General features: G+C 46.7%; 1 protein-coding gene across 2 annotated transcripts; it reads right to left on the bottom strand.

Annotated features, from left to right (window-relative positions):
- Nucleotides 1-2,011: 2,011 nt before the first annotated feature.
- Nucleotides 2,012-10,952, bottom strand: ZBTB42 (zinc finger and BTB domain containing 42). 2 transcript variants are annotated; one of them, XM_069638149.1, is made up of 2 exons: nucleotides 10,798-10,952; nucleotides 2,012-8,455 (listed from the first exon to the last, which is right to left on the bottom strand). In XM_069638149.1, exons 1-2 carry the CDS (start codon nucleotides 10,859-10,861, stop codon nucleotides 7,062-7,064), a joined length of 1,458 nt encoding a protein of 485 aa, XP_069494250.1. In that variant the 5' UTR covers nucleotides 10,862-10,952; the 3' UTR covers nucleotides 2,012-7,061. The 2 variants fall into 2 exon arrangements, with proteins under 2 accessions (XP_069494250.1, XP_069494251.1); XM_069638150.1 differs by lacking the exon at nucleotides 10,798-10,952 and adding an exon at nucleotides 9,511-9,806.
- Between the last annotated feature and the right edge of the window lie 390 nt (nucleotides 10,953-11,342).

The raw sequence follows: 11,342 nt of genomic DNA, 5'->3' as shown, positions 1-11,342 counted from the left end.
ACCAGGAAAAAAACAAAATGAAGCAGTGAAAACACATTTATAATGAAGGTAATGTTTATAGTAACAATAAGAAATGAACAATGAAGCTAGTAAGAATAACTACAATGACAATAAGAAACGAACAATGAAAGTGCCAATAACAAAATGTAAAATCAGTCACATCAACTTTTTAAAGAAACACAATGTATTGTACATAAAAATAAACCTTTAACCATAACATAAAGGGGGTGGACAGAACAGCTCTGGACCACACCTCTTTATTGCTTCTTATCATGTAGCATGCCTCTTCCATACACCGCATCTTAAAAGCAGTGTGTGTCATTTATTGCACGTTATGCTGCAATATCTTTTTTTGTTAATTAGTGTACTTGTTTTTATTATAATTGTCAGTGCCTACTACTCCATTTAAATGTTCTCTAATTACTTTTTATTTATTTATTTTTTTTAAACATCAAGCCCTCATTTTTGATAAAAGGTGCACCCGGTTTAAACTCTGCTGGTGAAATTGGGTGAACATTTAGAATTGTTCACTTTGTTTAATTGCCCGTTTTTTCTCCAATTTCACTTTTAACAAAACGGTGGGAAAAAATGCTGCAAAATTCTAATTTGTGAAACTTTTTAATCAGCAAAGTGGAAAAATGTAGTCAAGAGTAATCACTTAGTTTTGCTGAAAACAAATGTCAATATAAATGACACTGTACGCGTCTACGAGCAAAACAACGTGGTCAGATCTAGCAAAGATCCTTTGCCTTATTTGCAGAAAGACTCTGAAGCAAATGGAACTCCAGACTGTTCCAGAGAAGCAACTGGAAACCTCGAGTAAATAGTTTAACAGCCGTTTGCTTTCCTTTGTAACTCAAGCAGGAAATGCAAATCCAGGTAGACATTTGCTGCAGAGTTTCTTAGCAAAGCAGGGGGGACCTCCCACTTTCTTTGCTGAGAAAGCTCCTGCCACACTCCACTTTCTGACACTTTTGGCAAAGACTGAAACACACCATACCTATATCTCCAGGCCAAATTGCTACAAATGTACTAAATTACGTTTGTGGTTCATGTTGCCGATTTAATGTACAATTTAAAAAAAAGAGCAAAACCGAAAATGCCCAATTTTGCACATCCCTAATGTAGATCTTGTGGTGTTTTTTTTACCCCTTTGGCTATTATGACGCTGCTACTGCAGTGAACATGTCGCCATTTTGAATACTTGAAACATCTTTGCCCCGGAAACCTGTGCAGCGGATACTCATAGGTTTGTGGGAGTCAAGCAGGGTTGTGGGGGGGGAGAGAGTGTAATGCTCTGTTCTGATGGTGTGGGACCACACACACACACACTAGGTCAGGCACAGGGGGCAGAATCCCTGTAAGCAGTTGCCCTGTACAGCCCACATTTCTCCTGCTGCTCACACTTTGGTGGGATGTAAAGAGCAAGGAAAAAAAATACTATGCAAGCACAGTCTTCTAATCAGCGATCCTTGCAGTCCTCCTTGGAAAGCAACACTAACCCGATCAGCAGTCTAGTTTGTAGGTGAATGCAATTGAAGGACTCACAAAATAAACCATGTGCCATCCTTTGCATTCTACGCCATCTCTTATCCTAATAGCCTTAGCCCAACTTACATATTGCCACAGCACCAGCCCAGAGAGAACATTTTAAAAAGGTATGGTCGTGAGGGTAGACGCAGCGAGCGTCTTCTCGGAATCATAACCCTTTTTTTTAGCTCACTACAAATATTAAGGCATGACTTGGTGCTAGCAGACCAAAAAGATGTTACTTTTTCTACTTAATTTTTTTCCATTTGATGAGCCCAAAATACCATATCCCTGGTGCAAAGTTCGGTACCCACTAGCAGGAAAGATTTGGGAAAAATCTGACCGCCATCGGGCCATACTAGCGCCACATCTTTGGGGTCGTCCGTCAATGTTAACGAGTAAAATTTAAAAAATGTTGTGTTAAAGAGGAAAAAAAACAGAAAACAAAGAGCCTTGAACAAAAAAAAGAACAAATACCAAAAACAGGAAAATTAATTTTATTTCTTCAAGTGTGTCTGCCACTGTTGTCACAGTAGAACAGCACATCACAAACAAAACTTCAAAAACATACCTAGAAGAATTTAAGAACAATTTTCATCACTCCATTATTGTGATTGTCGCACCTAAACTAAACATTAGAATACTAACACCCCAGAAAAATAATTCACTATAAAACAGTGATATGACATTTTTTTGTATAAAATATACTCCATTCCAGCCTACATTCCGTATACTATAAAACTCTCCTGCAAACGTGTCTTTAAATATTCATACTTCATGCGATTGGCCTCAATGTTCATTTTTAAATGATTTACAATAACTTCACAGTATTACTTTGCAGAAGACACTAGTCCAGTGTTAACAGTCAAGAGCAGCGATAATGTACATTTCATTCCAGTAAATCAGTGCTTGAAATGGGGAGCTACTGGCACTTAATTCTCTTTCGGAAGGGAGAGTGCAAGCACTATGGTAGAGAAAAAGGGTAGAGAGTGAGGCAAGTGGCCTCTGCACTTCTTCGCTCCCACCTGGGACAATTTAGTACATGTACCAAATACATGGTGTATAAACATGTGGAATCGGAAATAGTCGAGGGATTGTAAGCTACATCGGCCCACATACTCACAATATCTCGGACAATCATATGAAGTCCATACTATAAGTGCAAAAAACCATGAATTTTTAACCTGGAAATAAAGTGAAAATGAAAGCGTCCAGTGACAAAGTACAGCCCATTAGATGGATGTTGTTGTTGCTCAAATTCTCCAATAAAGCATTTACTGAGTATGCAAAAAAGTGTTTTGCACTTCTTTCCAAGACAAAACAAGAAACTCATCAAATGCATATTGCAGCTTATTGTTTTGGGAACAACTCTGATCTTTTATGGCACATGTACATTTAGGAAATTTAGGTCAGACGTGAAGGAGGTATCTATCGGTATGTAACATTAACAAATCAAGGTACTATCGTTTTCAAGGAATACAAGTATTAGTCTCCTTTTTGAGAAATGCTTATAAACAGTTGCTACGATTGAATTCAAAATGTAAATCAAAATGATGAGCTAATACAAAACAGTAAAATTATTCACTTCAAAAATAAAAATCTAATAAATACTTTATCAAGTGTCATCAGGAAAAAGAAAAATAACTTAAGTTTAGTAGATTTTGTCCTCAGTGCTATATTTTTTCAAAATCACAGCAAAAAATAACAATAATAATATTCAGTAGATAGGACAATGGTATGCAAACAGACAAATGTGTACACCCAGAACACTGCACCATGCAAATGCAACAGTTATGTCAAAATGTTGTACTTGTGTGGCAAAAGGAAACATTCTATAAATAAGAAAATGTAGAAAGTACGTGGGTGACATTAAATATGCATTTCAAGGTTAAGTTATTTCTAGTTAAAGACATGTTTCAACAACAAAAAAGGGGGAGTGGATTCTGGGGGGGAAATACTTTAGACAATAATGACCAAGACATTATGTAACTTTACGCGTTGAAAGACACTGGTCACATTAACCGTGTTTACCTAACACATTGCAGAGTGAAACACAAGGCTGGTACTTTCTTTTCCATGCCAGCTTTACTTAGTATGTACAAGCGCAACCACAAAAGTGTGTCTGATTGAGTGAAAGAATATACATTTTAGAACCATCCCTCAGCTATTGTAAATTTAAGATACAAGAATTCACACATATGTAATTCGCCATAAACTCGGCACGCAATAGTACCGCAATGAGAGCAAAGGACAGTTTGCTTTTTGTACAGCTACACCCATGTAAATATTTTTGCACGCTAATAAAAGTAAAAGGGACATTTTGAGCGCTTTGTCATCTGTGTTTATAAGTGCAGCGATAACAGATCTGTATTTGTAGATTCTTTTTTTTCAGTACTGCTTAATTTCTTAACAAATATTGCTAAGTACCACCTTCGCCCAGGTGCAGGTTTGTGCCCGGTCGCTGCAGAGTATGCGTTATACAAATTTACAAATCAAACCAACAGATGCAATAAAGAACTAGGTAGCAGCAGACATTTGTATACTTTTTAGCGTCCTCTTTCCAGTGTTATTGGGGATGAAATTGATAGGGTCATGGGGGTGGGGGGCACTGTTACAGGCTGTAAATGCTCAACCAATCCTGTTTAACACTCTATTGGGACAACACACAAGATGTATTTTCAAGAAGGAATCTGAACAGTGGGAACACATAGGATTCACATGGAGCAGATTTCTTTTTATAAAAGGCAGAATCTGATAAGATTAGCAGACTCTCAGACTAACATAAAACAACCCCTTGTTGGTAAAATTAAACGAAAGATCTTGGTCTCTGGCAAAGAAACAGGGCGCAATCAATACATGTCGTAGTTATCGTTGCAACAGATCAAGTAGAAATCGGGCAACTCAAATCTTTCACGTATGAAGAATTGCACAACTTTATGCCAAAGCCCCGAATGTGCATGGGAATGAGTGATTAGAAGAAGAAAAAAAGAAAAAGAAAATTCAGAGCACGAGCTACAAATCGCGAATTACAAACTGTGAATGCTACCAATGACATCCAACCCACGTTAAACTGTTTATTTGCATAATTTAAATTCCTACCACTCTCAGAGCCTATTAAATTGGTGAGAACTTTGGGGGCTCAAGTCCTCAAATGAAAAGAACAGTTTCTAATTTGGGGTCTTCCGTAAAGAGGTCACCCCCAAAAGCCTACAATACTTTTCCAACAGCCTACAATACTTTTCTCTTGAAAAATCAAAACTACACATGTTGCCATGGAAGTGTAAAAGAGGATCCTTCCCGATAAATGTTCCTTTTTATGCGTTTTCAACTTCGACCAAAATAGTTTAGGTTGTTTATCCCCAATTCAAAATACTCAGCAGCGATATTCAAATATTATAAAATTATCTAGGAGTAGATGAGCGCAATTTGAGCAGTGTATGTATTCCGATCCCCAACACGCAAAGCAGCATTAAGGAAACAATACCAAGTGGTCCAAATAAGGAACATTCTCTGGTGAATGTATACTTTAGCGCAATTTACATCCGTACCACCATGCAACGGCAACAGAAAGAGTATCATGTGCGTTAATAATGTATATACCATAATAGTTTAAGTGCAAATCTTACACTTGTAGAGTCAGAACCAAATTAAATATTCTGCACTCATAAAAATGTGTGAGACGGAAAAGTCAGCCGTTCTGGAGAACGAAAGCACCTAAAGTAGTTACGCATTGTGAAAGCATGCATTTTTTTAAGATAATAGAGAATCAAGTGGGTGCTGATGGGTCTGACGCACAGCGAGGAACATCCATGCACAAAATGATTTATACATGTTTTTATGTACTGTGCAATATTTGTATTGATTTGCGAAACCTACAATATTACCCGCTCCGTCTCACAAATCCGGCACCATCTCCGCCTTTGTGTTATTTAGATAAAGACGGAACTGGTGTAGATTCCTGTGGAAACAGCATTATTTTGTTGTAGCTCCGAAAAGCAGGAGGGATTCACAGGAATCCATGTAAATGACGCTCGCCTGGTACAGACATGGCGGGCAACGTTTACGAGTTGTTTCATTATAGGCATCAATCTAACAAGGAAAGCCAGTTCTGCTCACATTTCAGCGTTTCCAGTCAAAAAGCTAATCAAAAAAGCCTGGAGGGTATTGATTAGGATTGCAATTTACAGGTTCATCCAGAAGTGTATGTTGCGCTAGTTGCAACATTGAAATTAACTTGAAAACGGGAGAAGTGTGTACTACTAAATAGGACAGGAGCCCTGGTCTCAGGGGAGGTCTGGAGGAAATTGACATTGCAATCAAAGTGAAATGTCTGGGGTAGCTTTGCCTGCAGGTGTTCAGAATTGCAATACGTGTATCCAGGGTGCGTCCAGGCTGCAGAAAGTCTCTTTCTTGAATAAAGCCCACGCGCTGCCGGTGTTATGAGTCTGAAACCACAGCAATTTGCATCGGGATATGGAAGCTGTTTTGTCTCAAACTTCAAATGCATCCCTAAAACGTGCACAAAGGGCTGTGCTAAAAGCAAACTCCAGAATGTAAGGTACTGTGAAAAGTGGGGCCCAGTAATTACCTGCAACATAATTCAAAAGCAAAACCAGGCAGAACTGACGCAGAGCACTGACTAATCACCACCCGTTACATTGACAACACACTTAACTTGTTACTTTGGGCTTCAACAAAGCAGGAGACAGGCACTCAAGCGACTTCAGAGTTTCCTCATTGAGCTTATACTTAATATTGAGGGCTTCAGGTTGCAGTATTACCCACACTCCTTCCTACAACTCCAGGCACACAGGGCCCACCAAGACATGCTCCTCCAGGGTTGACTACTTAAACCATAACAGAGTGACTATCGTTAAGCATTTAATTAACCCAGATATACCATTCTGAATTATTACATGACGAGCAGGGGTGCAGCCGTCCTTTGTTCATATTGGGCCTGCCGGACAATATGCTTTGAGTGGAAATGTTTTCAGGCAAAAATCCATTAGGACACAAAAACACTTTCCCCGTCTAATCCTATAGGGTGGAGGGCGGCTCTTCAGCCGCTCCCATGTCAGGTACAGGAGGTGCCTCCGTTCTAGAGTTTTAGCTCAGCGCCGTTTGCATTCTGGTTCTTGCTGCTACTTTCCCCCCACAACTGTAACTGCTAGAGTAGTATGAGAACGCAAAGTGATGCGCGCTAAAAAAAAAAATTAACAAAAAAAAAAACGCAGCACCGACATGGGGGTACCTTCAGAGGCCAGAGGTCGCTTTTCCCCCCAAGCTATGAAATAGCATACATAGAAATCTAGCTTGCATGCATTGTATGCACTGCCCAGAACACAAAAATCCCCAAATCTGTGAAAATTTGACACCGGATCTGTTAAATGCCACAGACGACAGGAGGGAAGTGCCAAAAGGTTTGCTGGGAAAGCGTGCTACACACTTGTGTAGGCCGCGCACATATGTTTTCAACTCTGAATATCAGAAACATAATCAGATATTGCCTTTTTGAAAGAAAGTAACTAGCATCAGTCAATCACTAGAGACTTGACAAGACCACAGTGGAACTTGCGGATGTGTCTGTACAAGTCCCCAGACTGGGTGAAGCGCCTTTCACACCACTTGCAGCCGTGAGGCTTCTCCCGTGTATGCACCACGGCATGCCGGCTGAGGTTGTGAGAGTATTGGAAGCTCTTCCCACACTGGACGCAGGTGTAGGGCTTCTCGCCCGAGTGGGTCCGCTCGTGCCTCTTCAGAGTGTACATGCAAGAGAATGTCTTTCCACAGATGGTGCAGGTGGGCACAGCGCCATCAGGGGACAGCTTGGGCCGTGCGCCGTCCCGGTCTCTGAAGTGGGAACTCAAGTGCAGCTGCAGGATGTGCGGGCTGGGAAACACCTTGCTGCATAGGGGACAGACACAGAGGTGCCCAGGTGGCCCCAGAACCCCTGAGGAGATGTCTGAGCAGTCCAAGTCATCTTCGCTGTCCTGTCCATCATGATCCAGATCCTCCTCTCTCACATGAGGTAGTCCATTGCCGGTGAAGATGTGCCCTAAACTGGAGATCAGGCTGCTGGCTGTAGTCCCCAAGGGGTGACCCTGGGGGCTCCTCCCCCCACAGTCATCCTCATCCGTCAACATGTCGTGTTCATCTTTCACGAGGGGCTCGGTGGCCTGCTGGTGCTCATCAGAAGACTGATGTTTGAATACATAGGAAGGGTGCAAGGGGTCTCTCTCAGACACAGGCTTAAAGGACAGATCGAGGGCACAGTCCACCTCAGAGAGCTGCGTTTGGCCAGGTGGCCTCTGGATGAAAGGCCCCTCTGTATTCTCCGCACTGCCCTTTGCCATCCCAGCTGCTTTGGGACCGAGCCCCACCTCTACAGACACAGAACTGAGATCCAGGTGTTCAGAAGTCCAGCCGACCTTTGCTGTGGACGGATCATACTGTGCGATGACGGACGTATTCTTCTCTCCGAGCTCAGCAGACTCGTGGGCCTGCGGGACTGGGGTGTACGGGGCATCTCCCCCAAGACGGCCCTCCCGATCCTTCATGCGCCCCTTGCATACCTTGACCACATCGTACATGTGCAGGTAGCTGGCCGCCGCCAGCACATCTTCTGGGGGAAGGCGCCCGAGCTCCAGGCGGCCCTCGTACATGAACTGCAGGAGCAGGCCGAAGGCGGCGGCGGTCACGATGTCGCTGTTAAGGTGCACCGTATCCCGGGTGGCGGCGCCCGGCTGCTCGCGGTAGAAGAGGTGGAAGTACATGCTGCACGAGGCCAGAACGGCCCGGTGCGCCCGGAAGCGGGCCTCGCCCACCAGCACAGTGCAGTCACACAGGAAGCCCTGCAGTCGCTGCTGGCTCAGGCATTGCAGCAGGCGACGGCCATGTTCTGGGAACTCCATCCCGCCGGCATGCCCTGCAATGAGAAAAACAGACAAACTTGAAGCAAACTTCAGCCCAGTCCCACAAAATAACATCCAGAGTCGCACTTGCGGCATGCAGCCCGCTTGCAAGTCCCGCCAACCCACGGCACCTGCCAGGAACCGGAAAAACGAGATGGTGCAGTCAACAGAAGCTTCCAAAGAGGGGGGGCAGTTTTCAAAGCTTTGTTCTTTTCAAGCACACACACATACACAAAACTAGCGAGTTGGCGTAGTTATGGAAACCTCTGGCAGCCAACCACCGCCAGTGCAGTGTGTCTGCTGTCGTGGGTGAAACGTTCTGCCTTACATACATGCACACACAGAGTTCATACAAGCAAGACATGCGTGCCAAAGATATGGACACAGAAAAGGGAGATTTTGTGCTATACGTTAAAAATTGCTTTGAAAGTGAGAAAAATTGAGAAACACAGACTTTTAAAAACATCCAGACGAGATCCAAAATAGGGAAAATGTGTCGTTTTTCCCCTGAACAACTGTATCCAAAATCAGCATTATTGTAACGGGTTGTCTTAAGGTGCGCTCGTTTTTGCAAAGATCGCCACTTCTGCACCAAAATGCAAACCCTACTTAAAAAGTGCAGCCAGCCGCCCCCAGCCCAAGAGTCCAGGCGACAAACTACCAGCCCCCCCCCCCCCCCGCAACCCCCGCATTAATCCGGCAGAGAAATGAGATGCAGGGTTCAGACTGGGGGCTGGGCGCACCCCTGACATCTGCATGAAACCAGCACAGATTAGCCATTGTGTACATGCAGCCAGCCCCGCACCATGGAGACGGACACAGCAGCAGCACGCAGCCAGCCCCAACTTCCTCTGGGAATGCGCCACACACGCCCCCTCCCTTTTACCCCCAAAATGTTGATTTGCATCAAGTTTTTTTTCTCTTTCAAGCGTCTCTTGTCCACTATAAATAGTTCCCCCCCGTCCCCCCTGAAGGAACTGCTCTGAGCCATAAAAAGTTCTCAGGGGCGAAGGCAGCTGAGTGCTGGCCCAGCTGCCCGGCAGCAGGTGCTTTGATCCCCCGGGCTTACCTCCCCAGAGGCTGGCAGCGGATCTCTGGAAGCCCCTGCGGGCAGGCAGAGCTGGTGGCCGGGTCTGGGACCCCGCGAGGATGTGCTCTGGGAGGGAGGGGAGAGCCGCCTAGAGTGGGTCTGGGGGAGGGGGGGCTGGGGGTGGCAGGCAGGCAGTGCTCGGTTTGCTAATTACGCTGCAAGCTGTAGAGTCAGCTGCTCTGACTTCACTGCGATGGGAACGCCACCTCCAGCTGTGCTCCCTTTAACGCCATATGCTCCCGCAAATCGAGCTAGCAGCCGACCGCAGCTTGCTGCCTTTCTAAAGTTCCAGCAGCCCTTTTATAGGGGTGCCTCGGAGCCCCCCCCCGTCCCCCCTCCTGCCCGAGGCCAGCCAGGGACCAGGAGCACTCATCTTTCAAAAGTCATAACAGGGAACAGGGTTCCATTTTACCAGGGAGTCCCAAAAGGGGGGCACATGTGGGTAACAATCCTAACATTGCGGGGTCCTCCCTCCCGAAAGCAGGACAGGGATCCCCTGTACACAAGCCAGAACAGGGGCCCATTGCCCAAAATACACCACCTGGACCCATCTAAATTAAAAAAACATGCTGGGGGCAATTCTCCTGAAACGAGATGTGGGCTAACCTTTCCTAAAACTGGTGACCACCCCCCCCTCCCTCTTCCATAAAATGTGACAGAAGCCCATCTTCTTTAAAGCATGAGAAGCACCCCATCCACCCAAAAGCATGACAGGGGGCCCGGCCATGTACCCTACCCAAAAGCATGGCACTGGTGTTTCTTCCTAAAATCTTGACGGGGTGCAATCTTCCGAAGCGTATGACAGCAGGTGCTCGCCCCAAAAATCATACAGGGGGGGGGGATTAGCACAAAAGAGAACCGGCTGTGCCGTGCCCCCCCCCCCCCCCCCCCCCCCCCGTCAGCCCCCCCCCCCCCCCCCGTCAGCCCCCTTTGGGGAAATCCCGAGTAGACCCGGTGTCGCCCCGATGGGAGCTGGGAGGGTGCGGACTTTGGAGAGTTCGCGAGTGCATCCGGAAGTCACAGGGGGGCTCCGTGCACATCTGGCGCCAGCGGGTCTTATTGTTCCCCCTAACTCTCCCGGGCGGGGCAGGGCGCCGGGAGTCCCCAAGTTTAAGGAAGTGGCATCTCCTATCCCCGACCCCATCTCTGAAGCACCCACTTTTCATAAAGCCAATTGGGGGGGGGGGCGAACTTTCAAGTAAGTTTCTTCCCGTGGAAAGGCCAGTCCTCGGGCTCCCAGAGGCGGAACGTGCGGGTGGTACTCACAGGCGGCGGGCGTGGGGGCCCGCGGGGCCCAGGGCGGCTCGGGGGAGCCCGGGTGCTCCTTCATGGGGGGGCCTCGCCGGAGACCTGCCTGTCTGCAGCCGGCGCCTAGCAGCCCGGTTCTGTTGTGGGGCAGCTGCTGGCAACCAGGCCGCTCTCGCGATGCTTCACCCTCCTCCTCCCCCCCCCTCACCCCTCCCGCTCCTCCTTCACCTCTTCCTCTCTCATCTGCGCCTGCCTGCACCCCCCACCCCCTGCACCTGCCCCGGAGAGGAAGGTCCCGTGCACCTGCCGGCGGACACGCACCATACATGGCAGCGCCACCCCCCCCCCCTCACATCCCTGAACACAGACAATGCCCCTCCCCACACAGCCAAGTGTCCCCCAACATCCATACTTTACAGCATTGGGGTAAAGCCCCCCCACCCCTGCACACACCAGGTGGGCGCACAGCTGCTGCAGAGGTGGCAGCTGTGCGCCCACCTTCTGCTCAGTGCCCTAGAGCTGGGTGGTCGCCCCTGGGCATGCCCCAGCGCTCTCACGGGCAC

The sequence above is a fragment of the Ambystoma mexicanum genome, chromosome 14 (assembly GCF_040938575.1).
Source record: "Ambystoma mexicanum isolate Mex_15411 chromosome 14, UKY_AmexF1_1, whole genome shotgun sequence".
NCBI lineage: Eukaryota > Metazoa > Chordata > Amphibia > Caudata > Ambystomatidae > Ambystoma > Ambystoma mexicanum.
This window is presented reverse-complemented; position numbering and strand designations above follow the sequence as displayed.

What these genes read in the sequence shown, in the direction of transcription:
- ZBTB42 (XM_069638149.1), bottom strand. Translation starts at nt 10,861, where the DNA reads ATGAAGGAGCACCCGGGCTCCCCCGAGCCGCCCTGGGCCCCGCGGGCC. An exon ending in GGCCCCCACGCCCGCCGCCT is followed by an intron (nt 8,456 to 10,797) that starts GTGAGTACCACC and finishes TTCTCATTGCAG; the next exon opens with GGCATGCCGGCGGGATGGAG.